Below are 21,883 nucleotides of genomic sequence, written 5' to 3' on the forward strand. Positions count from 1 at the left end.
GGTCATCGCTGACATGACAGTTTCATGACCGGAAGTTATTTTGATTGGCTACTGTTTACGGCGAAGCGTCATGCTCATTGAGGGGACGGAATACTCGTCTCAATGCTTCTGTGTCAGGCTTTTCTTCCCTTTTCCCCTTCCTCACTTCCCCCTCCCCCCCCCCCCCCCCCGAAAAGCCTGATACTCAGGCTAATTGGAATTCCGTGTGGAGACTCAAATACCGTCTGGCCTTTCCTTGCATTACCAAATCTCTCAAAATTATGGGTTGGAAGGGGGCGGGCCGGGAAGGTTGAGCCCCCCTCTCCCCACCCCCACCCCCCGCCTGTAGGGCGAGGAAGGCAAGTTATAAAACAAATTCATTGCTATAATAAAACTGAGATAGAGACAGATAGATAAACTGGTAAACCCTTAAGTAAAATACAAAAACAAGAAAAAGTAGATATAAAACACGTTTACTAACCTGCTACCTACTTAAACAAACTATAATTAATTATCATCGTCATCATCACTCCCGAGGGAGCACAGGGAGCCCAACTTTACACGTCATAACTAAAACTAACTTATTAGCTAGGTAAAATGAAGGTTAAAATCAAAGGAAAAATGAAAAAGTAAGGATTTCAAGGATACAGTGTGTTTACCCTCACTAAGAACTATGGTGACGCTGTTGGAGCAACTTTCCTTTAAAAACACGAAGCGACGCTTCAGGACGTTCGTTTTTTATTTATTTATTTATTTATTTATTTTTTTTGTGGTTTTGGGGGTATCAAAGCTGTTCCACACTACTGCTCCACTGTAACTAAATTTTTTTCATGAAATATTAAGTGTGGTTGATGGTGGGAACGCTTATTTATGCTCAGTGTTTTGTAGTGACTCATAAGAAGTGGTTCCATCACGAGAAATTTATTTGGATGCCAGGCAGTCAGGAGGCTTACCAGTCGTTTCGCTTCACCGCAGTTAAGACGAACATTTTCAAGAAAATCCTTGATGTAATCGACATCAACCTAAAAGATGTCAAGAAGTCCACAAGTTCAAGACTTCTGCCAGAGTTGTGAATGAAAACAGTAATTTAATGACGTTATAGGACGAAAACAAGTTTCGAAGCAAAACGAGGCTGCGCCTCGTGCGCATCTAAGAAAATGTGTCCCACCAGGAGCCCATGCTGGTCCCACATGGGAGGAAAAGACGCTGTCGAGTCTTATATAATGTTTTCAGCATCATTAGGGCATTACGAGCTCCCTCGTGCGGGTGGACCGGTGAGGTTGGGACTCTACAGAGACTCTGCGCCCAGTAACTCTACCCCAATGAGGGGGGTAGGGGGAGCAGACACGGGGGAGCATTTTGCTCAAATTATGGCGCGTTTTAACTCGTATCTACTTCAAATGGATGTATCTGGCACTGTAAATTCGATTTGAATGTTAAGAAAGCTATGTTCTTGTCCTCCCTTTAAGGGGGGACTTTACCTAAATTTGAATGAAATTTGAAGAGGTTTTAAGAAGGGATAGAAGAAAGAAAATGATTTTTGGAACACTAACACTGACAGTTGATACCCACGCAAGAGCACTCCAGGTTGCTAACTTGGTTTCCGTCTATTAATTATGAACTACAAATTCTAATTTTAAAACTTCACTAAATCTTCAATATTTCTTATTTCTCTTAATTTTACCAATCACCTAGAAAAACTATCTCCTCCCAAATATACCCAAAAATCTCCCAAAAATTCACAATCACTTCACAACATAGATTCACGGGACGAGCAGAAAGTATTTGGATTGCTTGAAACGTGAACGAGATATTTTCATTTAACCGATTTTAAGCAGCGTGAAAACGGCTTTCAGGTTTACCCCCGCCTTAAGAACGATAAATAATCACATTTTCTTAAAGGTGTAGCGTAACGACCGCGTAACGAAACGACTTTGTAGCGAAGCGACCGGATACCGTCAAGGGTTTCATTGTGCAAGGAGTTGTACATCATATCATATTAAATCGCTTATGAACAAACCTTTGTTGTCTCAAGTTATTCCACCCTAGTACCCCCTGAATAAGAGATCAACCTTATAGCTATAGCTGGCTTGAGCATGATTCTGTAGCCACTGAAGTCTCTCCTCTTCTCTTGCTTGGCTAGGCCCTCTCGTTAGGTGGTCCAGTGCACCCTAGACTCAGTTTGCACATGTTTTTCATTCATGCTCTACTCAAATGCTTCGACTTAATCTTAATGACATCAGAATGAGTCATTTGAGACCTGCTTATTTTATTAATTTATGTTATTAATTTATTAATTACATCCATTTTGAAATCACTGGTGATCCTCGGAATCTGATTGGTCCAAAATGGTGCAATTTATTCCCAAATTGCACCATTTTTTGCTCTAAATTGCATCCTTTCTTTAGCCCATCAAAATGGAAATGAAGTAACACAAATAGAATATTAATATTGACAATAATACTCTGTGATTTCAAAATGGATGTAATTAAGTGGTAATTGAACTTCGTGTCGTGCAATTTTGGTCTGAAATCATACTTGTGATTTCAAATCAAACTCGCGCTGCGCGCTCGTTTGATTTTGAAATCACGCGTATGATTTCAGACCAAATTGCACTCCACTCAGTTCAATTGCAAATATTAATTCAACAGGGTATAAACTGAGTTCTACAATGTATGAGTCAGTGATTTACTTATCAAAAGTAAATCACTTATATGGCAACAAATACAAAAAAAAAGAAGTCATCTATTTTTATTTTTACTCTCATGTTATTGGGGGAAAATGCCACTAAGATGCTCGAATAATGCTTAATGCTTTTGCCTCATTTTAAAAATGCTCGCATAATGTTTTATAAACTGGAGCATCCAACGCGGACGTTTTTTTGACTCAACGCGTCCTCAACGCAATCTTCCACACGAGGTTGCGTGACGTGGCGTTACAAAGTATGTCTGCGCAGTGTGGAGGCTACTTCCGCCTTTGCAGTGAATAGTTCGAATCCGTCTTTCCAGGACAAACCGAAAGTACTAACTGATTGACCCTCTTCTATACTTTTTTGCGATTCAGTTGTTTAGCTTTGATCTCTGAAGGGTCGTTCCTGAAAATGTCGAATTTGGAGTTATTAAGCGCTGGATTCTCAGCAATTCTAGGCACAGAGGTTGTGCCACAGAGGACTGGAGGAAGATTCTCTATTCACGATCTTTTCAGCCAAACATACGTTATGAGGCCACCGGCTTTAGTCGCCCCAAGTGAAGACGCGTTTGATGTGAATGTAGCTGGATTGACGGGACAAATCGAGAGAATCCAAGTCACTGGAAAGCACACCATTGAAGAAATTAAAGCTGAAATCGAAAGAAAACAAGATATACCGATGGATAAAATTAGACTGGTGTATTCCGGTAAACAACTTGAGAGTCATCAAACTGTGAACCATTATGGAATTCAACCCGAGAGCACGATCTTCATCGTGATTCGTTTGACTGGTGGAGGGCCGGCAAATCACGGTTTTAATACCGAGGAACTTGATCAAGGTTTCGACTACGACTTCACGAATGTCAAAGATGATGGGAAAACGTACATGAGAGGGGGGTTCGAATACAAGCGACCGTACGGATGGAAAAGAATTGCGATCAAAGTTGTTGGAAGGTATGGGAATGATCAATGGCTTGGACCCAACGGCATCCGAACCGAAGAAGCCTCCGGGGAATGGCCTGTCTCGTATCACGGAACAAACATGACCAGTGCCAAGATGATCTTGAAAGCGGGGTACAAACCTGGGCCAAGGGCCATGTATGGCAAAGGCATCTACACCAGCCCCAGTCTTGAAATGGTTGAAAGATTGTACGCACAGGAGTTCACTTACCAAGGGAAGACATACAAGATGGTTCTGCAGAATCGTGTCAATCCAGATCAAAGAAATGGTCATCTGCAAATCATCCCTGCCTCGCAAACTGGAGTAGGAGCTGATTACTGGTTATCCCCAGCTCATAGTGCAGGGAATGTGCGCCCATATGGAATCCTGATCCGAGAGGTTCCAAAAAGTTAAAGGGGCTCTGTCATGAGAGATTTGCCACGTTTTCCATTTAATGTATTGGCTGTACTTTTTACCCTCCAAGTCTCACTCCTCTCTGTACTATGTAAAATTTGTATACTTATGGTTCAAGCTGGGAGACTTTTTTAACTTAGGTGATCATTTTCTTTATTCTCATAACCTGTGTGTTGATCAAGTAGTGATATTGTATGGAAGAATGAGATGCTGGTTATTACGAAGGGCATTTTTCACTCTGTGCAGTAAGAACTGGTAGAAATCAATAATTATTGTTCTCATTGCAATAGAGACCGAATTAAGATTAAATAAAATCTAAATGTGGGACATCACACCAACTATGAGTTTAACCAATGGACAAAAAGCATGTGTGAGTTAACCAGTGTCATTTTGGTGGGAAAACGATATAGCCATCATCTTTTTACTACGAGTGCTTGACTGTGAACAGCATAGTGGCAAAAACAATTCCTCAAAATGTAGGTGATCTTGTCTTTTAGGAAATTATTTGGAATCTGGGCTTCACTATCATAAATTCAATCAAAACATTTGCATCAATTTCATCACTTGCAAAGGGTAAAATGAGGCTTTCTCGGACATATCTCTTCTTAGTACCTCGCTTAAAGCGTGAAGTCTAATCTTGTATTCTTAGTCACACTAGCACTCAAAAACTTAAAGGTCTCTAACGATTTCTCATCAATTAATATACTAATGTGGGTTGTCCAAATCTACATGCTGCTAGCGTGCTAAAAATAGCTGCTAACACAGTCATTTCCCTAAAGAAAGTAAGTAAATTAGTGAATTAACCAGTGATTTGTCGGGTGGAAGTATAGCAACCTTGGTAACAAAATGTTGAGAGCTTTTACAATATTTTTTCTTTTCAGTGAAAATAATAATAATAATATTATAATGTGACATATTTGACATGGTTACTGTATTGGCTTTAAGATAGTTTTAAACGCCTTGGAAAATGACTTGGCACAAGTATACATGTATTTTTAGATGATATTAAACATTCAATACTACTGTTTATTTTGACAAATGTTTTTTTCTCATACTGGCTTAATAAAAAATTAATATTTTGTTAAGAGAGCTTCTCCATTTACAGTGTAATATTATTATTTTACTAAGTAATAAACTTGTAATTTGGTGCACAAAAGGCAAAAAAGCTATTTCATCAAAGAATAACTTGGAAACTCTAAATTTGAAGTTCAAATCTCAAAATAATTATGATTGCATTTTTTTTCACCACTTACTGTGTTGTGAAGCTCTTTGAACCCCAAGGGGGCCTGTTTATTTCCAGGCCAACAGAAAAGGGGGCTTATTTTAAAATGACGAGGTTTGAACAAAACTTACGTGATTAATTTCAAAAGTTCATCACACAGTAAACTGAAATGTAGCTATAACAGGTTGCATGACCATCTTCAATTCACCATTGTTGGTAGAAATTGATACTTCTGCTCATGGATGGGCAAATATGCCAGTTGACAAACTGACTGATGTTTGACTGTCAACTGGTATACCTAAGTTTGAAGTATTTCTTTTCTTTTTTCTAACTCGAAAACAAAAAGGGGCCCAACAGAGGTGGGAGGGGGGGGGGGGGGGTGTTAGAAACATGTGACCTCCAGAAGGGGACTTGACCACGAGGGAGGCTTAATAACAGCTTTTGTAGTAATATTATGGCCACAACTGGTGGACCATAAAATAACATGTTCAGGCACCAACAATATGTTTTGAAATCCACCATTCACAGTAGACAAGATGACCTTGTGATCCTGCTGACTTACAAACTCATTTGTTTTCTATTATTACCCCTTCAAACTTATCATTTTTTTTGAGCAGTGCAGTAAGTGCAGTAGTGTCCATTGGAGTTTCATTAATATTGTATTCTGGAGTTGTTACATCACCTGCCAGGGAAAAGTGAATAGTCGAAACCTTTGAAGGCCACTTGTTCTACATGTACAAACTAAAATAACCTCATACTCCAGCAGAAAGGCTAGTACAAGCTTCCAGAGTTTGTATTAAGGAATTTTTAAAATTCTATCAAGTAACAAAAACATTGTTAGTAGAGAGAAAAGAATCAGAACCTTGAAAGCAATGGAAGAACTTTGAATGTTTGATTAATGATTTGTCTATAGCAGCACTTAGTCTTACCTCAAATTTCTATTTCCCGGGCCACCTTTTGGTAAAATTTTATGACAAAAAAAGTTTGTTAGATATAAAATTTTTGTCACTAATATTAAAGGGACTGTTTTTCACTCGGTGACAACTGTTAATATTACTTGAGGGAATGAAACCATTGTCCACTGCCATCATTTTTGTCTTTGTTGTATCAACTGTATCAAGTTTTGCTAAAAGTAGGCCCTTGGCCCACTATGCATCTCTTGGCCTGGGGCCCTTGGCCCAGTGGGCTATGTTTTATTGTCCAAATATTTTTGACCAGCAGTGGATTATTGTGCATGTCAAACATGGACGAAGGTGAGTTTGATTCACCTGGGCTGTGGTGTGGGTTGGGCTGCTGGGCCATGGGCCGAAAAGTGGGCTGTGCCATATGCATACGCCGAGAGACAAGTGGACTGTAGGGATTACCAACAAAATCAACACTGAATATATTTGTGGAAATAGTTTTATTCAAATGTCTAGATCGGAAATTTATAAATTAAAGAAACTGCTCAGCCCTACACCACTGGAATATTTAACAATAAATTGGTTACCTTTATGTGCAATGAGTTTTTCTGCCATTATTTTCTACTGCATGCTACCGGTAAGTATTGCATGCTCAGTGGAGATTATTGTGATTGGTTTGTCAATGTGATGTAAGCAGATACCTTTCACGAGTGGTCACTTCTTTTATTCTTCAAGTTTGTTCTCAAGTGTACAGCTATCGGTTTTTGGTCCCTCTCCTTGCTTTATCATCTTCATCAAAGTACTTACAAAATCAGGTTTCCTCCATGAAACTGCTCGAATCCTTAACCTACACCCATCCAAAACATGTTCTTTAAGTCGCAAAACATGCTGCAAACTTGCTTGTGATTTGAACACAACAAATGTTTTTCCAGTTGGACGGATTGCTGTTTTGTTTATATGTTCTATTTGTCCAAATGCTTCAAAATATGATCTTACTTTCTCAGGGTCAGTGTTCGGCTGGAATCCTTCAACAAAGAGCTTACGGTCTCCATTTTTGATGGGATAAGACAAGGCAGATTTTTGAACCACAGTCTTCTTGCCACAAATTGTATGGATCAAATGTTTTGATGCTTGTTCTGTGGCGGAAGGGGATTGAAATTTCACAAAAGCATATGTTGTGTGAGGACGAGCAAGTGCTTGGCAAATCAAGTCTATTTTATCCAAGGCACCAAACTGTTCAAAGTAATCTCTCAAATTAACAACGGTTATATCATGAGGCAACGAGCGAACAATTATCTCCGTGGGATTCTTTACAGCACTTGATTTAGATGTGGATAAGGAAACATTCAAGATACTCTGACCAATGATGTGTTCTTGAAGCAATACTGCCTTCTTTGCTTCACCCAGGTTTGAAAATTCTATAAAGCAATAGCTTTTTCTTTCTAAAGTATCAGGATCTATGATGATAAAGTCAACACTGGTGACAGTTCCAAACTTTGAGAAATAGTTGACAAGGTCTTCTTCTAACACACTTTGTGGAACGTCGTCTACTTTGATCTTACAAGACTTTCCTTTCCAATTTCCTTTCTTGACGTTTGGTAAGGCTGTTAACCACTGCCCTTCGAAGAAGTGCTTTTCCTTTAAAGCTTTGTTAGCACTCTCGACACTTCCAAACGATACGAATAACATATCTTGCCTAACGCGCCACACATTTTCCACTTGTCCAAACGCAGAAAAATACTCCCGTAGTTTTTCTTTTACATTTGGCATTTGCCCTGGCACTAAACGGACAAATATGATTCTTTCGTCCAGTAAATCGCGTTCGCTTTCGTCTGGAAACAGAGTTGAGTGGAATCTGTTAAAACGTCGCGATTCACGCCCCGGTCGGCCAACCTTTTCCTGACAAAGAGAAATGGCGGATGTCCATAAAGTACTCCTTAATGGTGACCGATAAGTCACTGTGGTGGGATTTCTGATACTTTCAAGTATTCCACGAAGCACCGAAAAACGAAAACTGGCCTTAATCACCATTTCTTTTAACCAGTCTGAACGTACGAGTCGATGGCGGATACAGAATTCAACCAGGCGTTCGAGATTACAAACTTCATCTCCCCCCCTACCCTAGGGCCATTCAACATGCTGTGATTTCCCTTAGACTTAATTTTCTTCGGTTAAAAAATACAAAAAGCTGTAATGAATTTAGAAAATTCCTAACTAAGTATTCTTTCAGAGATCGCGTCTTCAGAGCTTCATGATGGAATTTTACCTGGAATTCTTTTGGGGTGAATTTTTCGACGTTCAGTACCTCCCCCCGCGTTTGGTGAGTGGGTCCCAGGACTTCAGCTTTGGGGAATCCAGTCCACAGGTACCCCAGGCGCACGATTGCAGCCACTGCGAGCTGTGGAAAACACGACTTTGTTTATAATACACCCTAACTGTTGAAAAAGCTAAGGAGTTCAGAATGAAAAATGCTTACTTGCTTCTAATATATGCTGTGAGGAGCCCACGAATCCCTTTCCTTTTAGTAAAAGGTGACCCTTTCATAAATCGTCTTTAACAAATGGTACCCTTTCACATACCTACAGTAGAACTGAAACGCTATCTCTGATTTGACTTGATTTAGTGGATCCATTCATGTTTTGAAAGGTCCTTTTAAATCACTAAATGGCAGTTTCCCCACCCTTTACTATACTTCAGCTGATGAAATTCCTACCGTTTTATATATCACTGGCCTATTGTAAGAAGCCTTCCTGTATAGTACATCATTGTAGGGAGCCCCCCTTCCTGCCAGGCCATGAGTAGGAGCCTCTACCTGTAGGAATTTCTTGAGTCAAGCCTTTCCAAGAATATTAACATAAAAAAATTAGAACTGCTTTTTCTACAAAATGGTATAATGTATGACGATTAAATTGTCGTTGCTTTTCTGCTCTTCTTTGATTGGTTATTCAAACTGTGCGCATCCACTCTATTTAGGAAGGGGTTGACTCCATACCCTGGGAGCCAGAGACTTTTTTGACACGGTTTCTGGTCCTGGCCAATGTCTCATCATTGCTCATGGGCTGTCAGCCTTTGGCCAGCGACAGACCCAAAATTATTGATTCCGAATCTGTGTGGCACGCGAGCAACAAAAACCCCTGGTACCAAAGTGTTGACTCCATTAGGCTTTGAACAAGAGATAGGGGTTCCGGGATAAGTGCTCATGACATTGTCTGTGTTTCCCCTTGTTATCATTCATGATCTTGTCATTTTAGTCTCCTTCGCAGCTGCTGTTTGGGCTCATCATGCATCAAACTCTTTCTCCAAACGATGAGTGCAAATGAAGGGGTGCGTGGAAGAAGGCCCTAAGTGACTTTTGATGTAAGGCCAAATTCTCCTTTTATTTCACAAACAAAAACAAGAAAATTTGGAAAGAGAAACTAGCAGTTTACCAGAAGTCACTTAGGGCTTTTTTCCAGGCACCCCTTAAAATGATGGCTGCGAAGGAGACTATTGTCATTGGTGAGAGTGATAATTATTACTTTGGTTTTACAATGCTACATTGAAAACTGTACTATCTAGCCATACTACACAACAAAACATCTTAAAACAATATTAAATTTGTGTTTTAATATTGAACAATAACTTGTAAAACAAGTAATTAAAAACACTTTTTCATTGTAAAAAAATTGTATTACTGTGTCAACATCGGTACCAATTTTGTATTATTATTGCTCATACAGTACTTAGTAGGATTTTAATTATTTTAATAATAGCAACAATAATGATATAATAATTTTAGGATGGTAGTCAACTGCTGTATAACTTTTTTAAAATAGTAGGATAGGCTATATTTATTTTTTCAAGTGGCGGGGCAGTGGGGTGTGCGATTATCATTGGAGAGAATATGTCATTTCTAAATGTTTGAAAACAAAAACAGCTTAGAAAGGTGCAGGCATTTCAGAAATAAAATGAAGTGTTATAAAATAAAATCCCTTTCCGGCTTGCTAGACATTGGATGATTAATGCCGATGGCTAAAAGATTGTCTCAAAATTTCACAGTTGCCCTTGAAGCTTCACTTCTTGGTCACATTATCATTTTTTCATGTAGCAGTCAGCATTCGTTGACTATCATGGCAGCCAAATTTCAAACTCCCTTAGTGATTGTGTCTGTATGCGCTGGTTTCCTCTTAGGTAGGTATTGCACAGTATTGATTAAGATGATCTGGATTTAAAAGTGCTGGTAAACGGCTTAAAAAAAGACCAGCTAACTTGGATTTTAAGCTTCCTACTTTTTGTTGGAAAGGCTTTTCTGTTTTTCCTGAATAAACACTCATTCGCTAATTATAAGCTGCCTACTTCTAGGTTAAATAAAATTAATGATAACCTTGCATGAATGGAAGAGTAATCCATTTAAAGTATAACCTATGAAATATGTGTGATATGCTTGTAAAACATGGAGTAATTAATTATTCTTTCTCTTTCTCTTTTTGCTTTGCCTGGCTGGTTGGGGACTGGGTTGTAAGCCTAGCACCCCTGGGGTCTGACAGCTTGTTTTGGACTGGACTACAGGCTCTAGCTTGGGCTGCGGAACTTCACGGATAAGAATTCCATATGGGCGCACATCATTACCACATGCTGGGGACAACCAGTAATCAGCTCCTACTACAGTTTGCGAAGAACGAATAATTTCAAGGTGACCATTTTGTTGATCTGGATTGACACGATTCTGCAGAACCATCTTGTATGTCTTCCCCTTGTGAGTGAACTCCTGTGCGTACAACCTCTCAACCATTTCAAGACTGGGGCTGGTGTAGATGCCTTTGCCATACAAGGCTCTTGGCCCAGGTTTGTACCCCTCTTTCAAAATCATCTTCGCGCTACCCATGTTCGTTCCGTGATACGAGACAGGCCACTCACCGCGTGCTTGATCCGTTCGGATGCCATTGGGTCCAAGCCAGTCATCATTTGCATACCTTCCAACAACTTTGATCGCAATTCTTTTCCATCCGTACGGTCGCTTGTATTCGAACCCACCTCTCATGTATCTCACGCCATCATCTTTGGCATTCGTGAAGTCGTAATCGAACGTGGAATCAAGTTCGTCTGTATTAAACGCGCGCGGCAAAGGAGCACCTCCGCCAACCAGATAAAGCACTAAATGGATGGTTTCATTGGGCTGGATTCCATAATCTTTCACTGTTTGATCATCCTGAAGTTTTCTACCACCATAAATCAGTCTAATCTGGTCCGCATTTATCCTTACCTTGTTTTCAATTTCAGCTTTCATGTCAGAAACAGTAACCTTCTCTGTCACTCGAATAGTAAAAGTTTCGCCCGTCAGATGGAAGATATTGATGTCAAACTCGCCGGGTGCTGCAACCGAACACGGTATTGGTGGTCTCATAACGTACGTTTGGCTGAAAAGATCATGAATAGAAAATTTCTCTCCATTTTTCTCTGGTACAACCTCTGTGCCAAGGGTTGTTGAGAATCCTGCGCTTAACAACTCCAAATTGGACATTTTCTAGTAAAGAAGTCGGGCAAAGATGTTTTCAGTCGTGAAGAGCGGGAAAACTGGAGCGCACTGTCTTACGGGAAAGGAGCCTCGCACACTTCCGTATTTGGTGTAATGAAGGTCAATCATTAACTCCGTGTTGTGGGAAGATGGAGGTATTCATTTATCTGCAGTGGTTTTCTTTTTCTATTTCTTTTCTTTTACTCGGAAACTCAAACATAGGAATAAAACGGAATGTAGAATTACAGAAGGGAAGATTGCAATGCGGAGAAGGATGCAGAAGGATTTCAATTCATTGTGAACAAGAAGCTGTTTCCAGCTTATACTCGGGCCATATTTGACTGTGTGGTGCGTAAAGCCTACAATCTTTTAACAGTGATAACCCCCAGCATCGCCAATTCCCCCAAATAGATAGCCTGCGAGCAAGCTCTCTTGGGGGTGGATTCTCTTTCCCCCTCCCCAAGAGAGCTTGCTTGCAGGCTACCAATTGCAAATAGATAGATACAGAGATATAGTGAGGCAATAAGTAACCACCAGATAGAATTGCATTTCTTGCAGTCAGAATGAAATACAGGGGAAAACGACATTTGTCATACGAATGCTTTTTATAATCCCCGGGCTTTAATCCTTACGTTTTCACCTTTCGTTTAGAGACAGAAACCATTTGTACGGTCCTCATATGTATGTGACGCCGGGTCAATGACGGATCGTAATTTTCAGTATGATCAAGACCCGGGGAGGTACTCCCTTATGTGACCTTAACGGGGACGTGCGGCCCGATAGGGTATGGTTTTCAGGGTGTTTTGTCTTGAACGGGGTATCTATTTCATGACTTTCTGTGTTAAACAGGGTCAGTCCCTAAATGACCTAATGGCTTAAACAGACTGTGATTGCCAATGCATTAAAATACATTCTCAAACTCATTAATAATTCAAAAGCCAAAGACAAAGGAAATCATGCACCGTGACGTGTTTGGATATCTGATGAAAAACTCCTCGTTTTTGCATCCTTAATTTCTCCTTCAAAATCAGTTTGTTTGAGAAGCTATATCAAACACTCGTCACAGTGTTTCATCACAATATCAAAAACCTCGAAGTTCGTCAAAAATACTCCGCTACGCGTCGTATTTTCAACTCTCTTCTCTCTTCTCGGACACTGAGCCTCGTGTTTGATATATTACGTAAGAAACTAGTGTATCAGTCTTATTTCATTCTAGTCTTACACAGGGTGTGATTTTGGTTTAAATGTCGTAGAAAGGGCCTGAAAATTTTGAATTTTGTCTTAAACGGGATATGGAAATCGAAGAATTGTGTCTTAAACAGGGTCAGGGTTTGAACGCCCGGGCCGCGCCTTCCTACCCAAGCATCTGTTGAGTACCCCTTCGCCCCCCCCCCCCCCCCCCGGGATCTAGAGTAACGTTACGCATCACGCGTACGTTTATACCCTTGTACGTTTTTCAATGTTTCGCTGTTTATATTTTTAAATGAAATTCAGGAGAAAGCATTTGTTATTCACCTTTCATTTGAAGACAGAAACCGTTTCTACATTGATTGTTTATCTATAGTAAACGTGAGACATCTTTATCTATCTTGGCCCGCGAGGTCATAGACTGATTTAGTCGCCAAATTTTCGGTTACACAAAATTAACCTTGAGGCACTCAGGCTAGCCTAAAAAACACTCCGGTTAGCCTAAAGAGCACTCCAGTTAGCCTAAATAGCACTTAGGTTAGCTTAAATAACTCCCCGGTTAGCTTAACGGTTAGCAATTTATGTTGGGGTTGTTCATGCATTGCATGACTCGCATGTTTTGTTCATGCCTCGCACGTCTGGCTCGCATATTGTAAACACTCCTCACGGCCCGAAAACAAAGAACGCGACCGAGAATTTAAAGAATTTGATAACACGACAGAAAAGGTAACTCGTACCAGCCGAGTACAAAAAACGAGACCGAGAACAATAACTCGTGGCCCGAAGTCTTATCTCTCGGCCCATCGCGACCCCAAAAAGAAAAAAGAATTCGATAATGCTACTGAAACCTTAAGGCGGGGGTAAACCTGAAAAATAGGCCATTTTTCAATAATTTTTCACAGCTAGGATTTAATCGAAAACCCTAGCAAACTAAAAATCCCTGGAAAGCTTATGAATCAAAGATTATGAAAAAAAATATTTCACACTCCACAAGTCAATTGTAATAGGATACCACTCATTTAACCATGCCAACATGTTGCTTATTGTTTTAAGCGGAGGGATTTCTAAAATGTTGAAAAACTTGAAAATAATGATTGATTGAATTTGACATGGAAAATCAAAGATGCGTCATATGGAAAATTCCTCTGCTTAAAACACAAAACTTATTGAGAAAAAGAAACCCTAAAAATTTCAGATCAATCGGATAAATTGTTCTCAAGATATCTTTTCTTGAAGACAAAATTATTGCGTAATGAGAAAATTGACTTTAAACTTAAAGATAGCAATTAAAGTTGATTTATTAAAAATTGTAACCATTATAGTGGCCCTTATGTCCATACTTTGACCACAGGAGTGTCTGAAAGCAATTTAAAATCCCCCTGCTTCATATGTCACTCCTTCTGCTTCTCGAAGGGCTTCTTCTCGACGAACCCGCAAAATTTGCTCGCCTTGACGGCGTTTCTTTTCTTTCTGCGTGGCCTGCAAATCAGACTTTTTTAATCTTTTACTGTCTTTTGCATGTGCTGCCTCTCTTGTGCATACTCCACCAGGAATAGCTAACCTCTCCATAACTTTTAGTCTACTGGAAGCTCCACCATGGTAGTGGCAGACAGCTGAAGCCGCAGCACACCGAACTACTTTAACATCATGGTGCTTATGTTTGAGACACCGTACCCACACCATGGAGTTGACACGTTCATTGGGATTTTGTGTTGTTCCCAATACACACCTCTCAAGCAATTTAGAGTCACTTAAAGACATAAAAGTTGGTTTCACAGGAGTTCAAAAAAGACCTCAGGCAAACAGTTACTATCATCGTATGTTGAAGTTCCTGTTGCTTCATCTTGCTGCCATTTACACCACGACGATTCGCCAAGGAAAACAAAAAACTGAGTTTTTGAGCTTGAATTTCAAAATAAGGAAAAATGGCGGACACCCCAACCGTGAGGTGCGCAAGGTGCTGTGGGTGACTAGGATCCTTTTAATAACAGGTTTGGTTTATTTATTTATTTCATTGTTTGATTGATTGATTGATTGATTGGTTAATGTTATTAACTGACTTTGCCAAAGTATAAATATTTATAGAAACGATATATAATGAAAATCTCTATTGAGAAAAGCTACTTCACCAAAAGTGATTTACAAAAGGGGCCCTCATACTAAAATACAAATAACAAATCTAATACAAGAAAAACAATATAGTAAACATGATGCAAAACTATAACTATGTTAAACATATTACAAATCTATAACTAAGATAATTTAATTAGAGGAACTAACCCTCAAAAATCAAATACAATAATATATAAAAAGAAATCAGATTGTTGCATTACGAATGGACTTTTTGAATTCGGCATAAAGTGACTTAAGCTCCCTCACGGACTTATCCAAATTATTTCGCTGATTTGCGGCAAAATTCGTCGAGCCAGTGAGTTCCAAAGACCCCAGTTCCGATTTGAGAAAGCCTTATGTCAAGAGACTACAATATCAAAAGAATGTGCCGTGAAACAAGTTGTTCAAGCACTTAAACATGAAGATGGCGCGATGCTCAGCACGTCTTCTTGAGAGCCGTTTCCATCTAAGGTTACCTAAGGCCTCAGTGGCCGATGCACAAGGGGGTAAAATTAGAATTATACGTGCACCAGCCCAAAATCCGTCTTATAGATCACAAAAGAGGGCGCAGAACGGTAAAATGACGGTATGCAACGAAACGTACACACTTGTTTTTAAATTACTTTTATTGGATGAATTCAGAAATTTAGCTTAATTTAGTGTTTACAGTCTGCGCTATTACATTCCCACACAAAGTATAGTTTGCGGGAACAGACGCTATTAATAACAAAAGCCTTTTTTCACCCAATTAATTAAGTACAGTACTTAAAGTTCTTTACATTTTTATTAAAAATTTTCTCGCGTTTTCTCGTGTCACATAATAATGTTTTACAGCAAATGTAAACCACAGTGATCACTTATGTACATCGTGATCGATTACAACACAGTTTAATTGACAGCAAGTGTTCAACATGCTCAAGGAAGTAATGCTGTCAATGGTCTGTAATGTTAATATATACAGCTATTTCAAGTCAGAATTATACGATAGAGGCATTAACTACACAAGTAACCTCTGCATGATGATACTGTGTAATTTCTTTATTACAGATTTTGTCCAATTTGGCCCTACTTGTTTATGCTGCTTCCTAACTATACTTTTGCAGTCAATTTTTCAAGCTCCAATTTCAGCAAGCAATTTGAAGATTAATTCCTCTTACAGCCATTTTTATGTAACAGAGTGGCCTTACTGAATTAAATATTATTAACCAATGTGAAAAATTAGCCGTACACGATAAAATTACTTAAATTATAATGACTTATTTGGTAAGTAGCCGCGTAGAATTCCCTAAAAATGGCTTCAGCAAAGAATATAACATATCCTGAGATGCCGTGAACTAACATAAAGGAATCAGTGCAAATAGACTAAGTTCTTAAAAAGCTTTTAATTATTATCAGTCCATTTCTACCGTCAACCAGCGAACTTATCACAACTTCACAAGTGTAAAAGCTATGACACTTGGAGAATAAATAGTATCTTGAAAAACGTTTTCTTCGAGGTTCGCAACGGACAATGAGCTGTCACATGACGCAGGAATTAAGTCGACTTCAAAATTAATGCCTTAGATTAAAATTAAAACCTTAGATAAATTCGCCCAAAATTGACCCAAAAGTAATCAAACTGGAAAATAGTTAAAAGTTATATAAAAACAAAAATTTACCGTAGGAAAAATTATTTTTTTATCTTAAAAGAAGAATCTGATTTTTGAAAACTCTGCCAGTCAAACATCGATTGCCTGACCTGACCTCATGTAACATACGAAATCATCCCCAGAAAATTTTAACAAAAAATCAAAACGTTTCGTTGTATTTGCTCAAATATGAAAAAAGAAAAATCGTAAAAAATGAGCGTGGAAAGAAGCACCACTCTCAACTTTGTTTACCTTAGATAGTGTTAGAATACTCTCAGTGTTCGGTACAATATTGTGATAGCATGGTGAATTCTAAGAGTCAATTTGCTGGTCTTGTTCAGTGTTTTTTATCTATTTGTATACCAGTTTGTACAGAGCACTGTTGATGTTGCAGCGTCCTCTTTCATCCCGATAATTTGCAAATGCCAGGTAAGTGTAACCTTTGTGTTCAAATGCTTTAAGGTTATGTGGATATTTAGTTGGAATCTCTTGGTATTTGATAAACTGTGATCCGGACAAACGATACACAACTGACTTCCTCCCTTGGAAGTTGGCAACAGCCAGGAACGTTTCACCGCAAACCGAAAATGGTTCCCAGGCGTAGGCTGCTTGAGTGAGAATGGACTGGAACAGAACAAACCTGCTGCCATTCCACTTGTAAATGAACGAGTCGGTGTTGTAAGAATTTCCCTTCCGCCAATTAGCAAAAGCGAGGAATGTCTCACCATTGTTGCTGAAGGACTTGACATCCCAGGCACCATATGTCTGAAGGGACTGCAGTTTTACAAAGCTGTCACCTGACCACTTGTACACGGAGGACTTGACAGAATAGCCCTGATTGACGCTTCTGCGGTTTGCAAAAACAAGAAAAGTTTCTGTTTTTATTGCAAACGTTGTACTTGCTGTAGCATCCTTGGTTCTTATCCCTTGGAACCATTTAAACTTGTTTTCGTCCCACTTGTAGATGACAGAGTTTAAACTGTGCGTAGTGTCATCATAACTATTCGTGACGACGAGAAACAGGTCCAACAATATTTTAAAGAAGTTAAAACTAGTTGCTCCGAGTGTCAGAATGTTTTGCACGACGATGAACTGGTATCCATTCCACTGATAGATGGCAGAGTTCAACCCAGATGTGGTTTTATCCTTGCGATTAGCAACAGCAAGGTAATGTTTGTCAGCGATTGTAAAATATTCCATGTCGCGTCCTCCTTTGGTGTTTAAAGTCTGATTTAGGACAAACCTTCCAGTTGAATCGTCCAGTTTGTAGATGTAAGATTCTGTGTTGTGTCCATTCCTATCATCATAAAAGTTAGCGAAGCCGAGAAACAGACTCCCATCGATACTGAACTGTCCAATGGCGGCAGCACCTATGGTTGGCAGGTCTTGATGTTTTTCGAAGTGGAGCCCTCTACCGGAACAATCTTAATAGAAAAACAAACATGCCACTTAACATTAAATATCAAATTTTATATAACATCAATATAAACAGCATATCTTTAACTTAAAATGGCAAACTTAAGAATGCAATAATTATCACCGACAATATGATGTTTGAGCAACAGCACTGGCGCCTTTAATATTCGTTGCATTTTCTTGTTATAATTGGGTGTAGTTAATAGTAAAGGGCCGGGCTTGGATAAGAGAAACATTTTTAATTTCCAGGGGTAAGATTCTTGAACCCTATGGGATGTACGGAAGCGATGAAGAGTTCGTTAAGGCGATTTTAATGAAAAAAAAGAAAAAAAAGAAAAAAGGAATTGATTTATTATCCTACGTGTAGCCGTATGGGTTTATCGGATTTAATGAGGAAATAAGGTTACATTTGTAGATTAGTACTCGACGAAACTGTTCGGGCAGCTTTACAAGAACACAGCGCGTTTTCCAGACAACCTGCGTGTTCTGTTTGAGAAAAGCTCGATAACTATAGTTCACCAATCGGGTTGCGCCATTTAATTGAAGCACGATTTCAAAACAAAAACAAACGACCGCATTGAATCAAGGGTGGAAATGGGCCTTTAATCTGTTTATATCGCTATTTTTATAATGGCTTCTGTACACGTTTCTGCTCTCTAAGTTTATCAATCAATGATTTCTCAACTTTTCGTTAATATTTCATTTTTACCTAGCTTTTTCAGCCCCTGAAGAAGGTTGTCTAACCGAAATATTGATGGAAGTGGATTGTTTTCGTTATTTGATTCTATCTAGCCAGTTTCTGTGCGAAATTCAACTCGGCGCGCAATTTCTTTAGGATGAACATGGGCATTAAAAGTGTCGAGCGACCGGTCTGGATGTAATTTATTCTGTCTCGGAGATGTTCCCGAAATCGGTCACCTAGTCTCCCTCCTGTCTCACCAATGTATAACGTGTATTTTATGTAACTGATAACATTATCAGAGGTGGATGTAAAACGAACAGTAATTTGAATAGATCGCTTGTGTAGATTTGTGTCGGTATAAAGGTATAAAGTTTGTGTAAAGAAGATTGTCATCTTTTCTAAGCGGTCCTTCAGTGTGTGTATTTTCATCTTATCGTGTTTCCAGTTCTGGAGGTCAAGCGTGTTCTGTAAGTACTTATTATGCCTATCAGTTACTAGTGTTTTTGCGTGGTAGTACGACCCGTTTTCTTTTCTGTCTCCCTTTTAAACTATGCTACGTCATCTTACTGAAACGGTGTTTGTGCAAACAACGTGAATCTTCATCGTTTTGATGACAAAGACAATGATTAAACGTACAGTGATGAGTGAGACGAGTTTGGAGTTTGTAAGTTTACTGTTTTTAACCTGAGGCTGTCAAGCAAAAATTTTCCCGAAACTTGAACAGAGAGAAATACACTATAAAAAAGCCGCATGTTTATGAAAACTTGTCGCGGTTTAATTAACGTTGCCATGGTAACGTAACATTCATGATCCATCCGCTTCTGTCTGTATAATGTGAAATCATTTTTGCCTACCTTTTAAGCAAGTGGTACGTTCAATCTCTGCTGCTATTCTGTCGACTAGGTTCTTAACCTTTTCTTCCTGTTTCTTAACCTCGTCGTTTTGTTTCCTAATCGTATCAATGACTTCCTTTTCAGCGGGGCAAGCTGCAAAGCAAAGAAAGAAAGCTGCAAGAAATGTTTGTGGCAACATTCTGAATACATGATGTAACAGCACGAGAAAAATATTATTTTAATCACTGATAAATCTGTAGGAGAAGTTTCGATAATTATAATTATCGTTGCGCTGTTGTTATTATTCTGGTTTATCAGAAATAAGAGACTAAGCAACACAGTTTACGTTTGTGTAATCACTTTTTTCATATTCAACAGTCAATAAACTGTTGTAAACCTGCAACGTTCCACTCCGTGAATACTCTAGCCTGCGTAGCTGGTAGTATCGTAGGCGCGTGCGAAATAAAAGGGGACTTAAGCAACGATCACGGCAACGGCAACGAAAGCGTCGGTTGAAAATATAGCTTCGTGTTACTTCTACTACTTCGTGATTATTCCAATTCGTTTAACTTGTACAATGTGGGCCAAGTAAATGGGAACTAAATTGATAGGAACAGCGTTCAAGTAAGGAAGAAGGATGAAAAATTCACCGTCGTGTGCTCACGTTCTCCACAAAACCTTGAATTTGGTCATTTTACGTTGTTGTTTAGCTGATGACGGCTAAGAAATGTACAAAACATAAAACGCACGTGCTGAGCGATTGTTTTCCCTCATTAAACTTATTGTTTTGTGGCGTTTTCGTTGCCGTTGTCGTCATCGTTGCTTAAGTTCCCTAGCGGCGAAGCCACGAGAAGTACGGGTCACATTACCAAGCAAAAAGTTTCCCAAAACTTTGAACAGAGAGAAATTACTATTAAAAAGCAGTATGTTTACGAAAACTTGTCGCTGTTTTATCAACGTAAACTTCAAACTGATACGAGAAACCACTTTCAAAAAATGACAGAAGTGTCAAGATAGATTTTTCTACGAGCATGAAAAGCAAATATCTAAAAAGTTGTGCGCACGTGTCATTTTCATTGGCCAATCAGATTGAAGAAAGTGACTGTTTTTTCCAGATGTTTTCTTTTAAAACAAAACTTTTAGGTATAAGATTAGCGACGCCCATTTGCTCTCGCTGTCCTTCCTCAGTCAAATATTTTCAGCTGACAAAACATAACTGCTACGCTCTGTTACAGCGTAGATTAAATTGTTTTCATTGTTTTAAATAATTAAAAAAAAATTCCCCGGTTATCCTTCAGCTAAAAAGAAAAGATTTGTTTTAGTGGTATCACGCGAAGAGGAATTTAAAATCGAGCGAATGTAGTCTTCCCAGACTTTGCATTTGATAGATAAAAGGTGAATGGTTAAGCGAAAGGAGCGGAATGACCAGATCTGGCATGGAGATGTTTGTGAGGAAGAAGGTAACACGGCTCGTTTTCTTTTAGGTGAAATGAGTGAAGTAAGTATTCTATGAGAATCAGGTACACAACCGTCATTTTCAAATAAATTCCAAACCTAACAATCAATCGTGGTATTTGGAATAAACGGACGAGACGTTTATTTTAATGTAACCTTTTTTTACCCGGTGTTTATTTGAACGTTAAATGGCATGAAATTAAATCGAAAAAATTGGTTTACTAAAGTAGTTCTTTTCTATAAAAAAAAATAAAACTAACGAAGTGTGGTTTTTGTCTCTTTAATCCAAGAAAGATTTGGCGTTAATTATTTCTTTGGCTGAAAATATATATGGTTTTTACAGCAATTTCGCTCTTAGAATTCAGTAAGTGACACAGTCATACCCAGGAGAAGGAAGTCCGAGTGCTCCTAACAGGAGTCAAACCTATGCACTGAGCTATAGAGGATTCGTGGGAGCTAGGCCATTAAACTGGTAACTACGTGTTTCAACTCTTTCAGCTCACAACAAAATAAAACTTCTTTCCACTCTCAGTCTCAAAGGTCACCTTAGTTTAAAAGCTTTACGGTCGGCTCCCTCTCTCGGGAGAACTCTGATCACTAGCTTAGGTTATGAAAGTAAACATGGCAAGCGATGAAAATATCTTCGAGAAAAATTATACCAGATTCTAGCGTCTGGAAAAAATGCCCAAAATAGTTCTCCTTGTAAGTAAAAAAAAATCTATTTTTTTGTGTTTTCTTAGTTACTTGGATGAAAACATTTCGCACGTTCCTTTGGTATTTCGCTTGTTATTACTTCGAGCGAATCAAGATTTTTAGATTTTTGATAAATATGTGTAAAAGAAAATCGATTCACGCAAGCTACATACATTTTAAGTTTTGTCTATATTTTTTAATCATTTCTATCATGCATGGAAACAATTTGCGCCTGGC

At 38.9% G+C, this 21,883-nt stretch overlaps 4 protein-coding genes across 4 annotated transcripts in view; 1 reads left to right on the forward strand and 3 right to left on the reverse strand.

Moving 5' to 3' along the window:
* Positions 1 to 2,966: 2,966 nt before the first annotated feature.
* Positions 2,967 to 5,048, forward strand: LOC146470997 (uncharacterized). The gene has a single exon (XM_085121289.1). It carries the CDS (start codon positions 3,080 to 3,082, stop codon positions 4,019 to 4,021), a length of 942 nt encoding a protein of 313 aa, XP_084977415.1. The 5' UTR covers positions 2,967 to 3,079; the 3' UTR covers positions 4,022 to 5,048.
* A 207-nt stretch (positions 5,049 to 5,255) lies between these two features.
* Positions 5,256 to 8,243, reverse strand: LOC146470998 (uncharacterized). Its single transcript, XM_085121287.1, has one exon. It carries the CDS (start codon positions 8,174 to 8,176, stop codon positions 6,869 to 6,871), a length of 1,308 nt encoding a protein of 435 aa, XP_084977413.1. The 5' UTR covers positions 8,177 to 8,243; the 3' UTR covers positions 5,256 to 6,868.
* A 1,488-nt stretch (positions 8,244 to 9,731) lies between these two features.
* On the reverse strand, positions 9,732 to 11,868 carry LOC146470999 (uncharacterized). The gene has a single exon (XM_085121338.1). It carries the CDS (start codon positions 11,643 to 11,645, stop codon positions 10,587 to 10,589), a length of 1,059 nt encoding a protein of 352 aa, XP_084977464.1. The 5' UTR covers positions 11,646 to 11,868; the 3' UTR covers positions 9,732 to 10,586.
* A 3,688-nt stretch (positions 11,869 to 15,556) lies between these two features.
* The window catches only part of LOC146471000 (uncharacterized), a 38,019-nt gene continuing 31,692 nt past the window's right edge, over positions 15,557 to 21,883 (reverse strand). The window contains exon 4 of the mRNA XM_085121313.1: positions 15,557 to 17,991. Coding sequence (XP_084977439.1) covers positions 16,919 to 17,991 — 1,073 coding nt within the window. The 3' untranslated portion in view covers positions 15,557 to 16,918. The remainder of the gene's footprint in view (positions 17,992 to 21,883) is intronic.

This window comes from Pavona decussata, unplaced genomic scaffold (genome assembly GCF_977016875.1).
Source record: "Pavona decussata unplaced genomic scaffold, jaPavDecu1.1 SCAFFOLD_107, whole genome shotgun sequence".
NCBI lineage: Eukaryota > Metazoa > Cnidaria > Anthozoa > Scleractinia > Agariciidae > Pavona > Pavona decussata.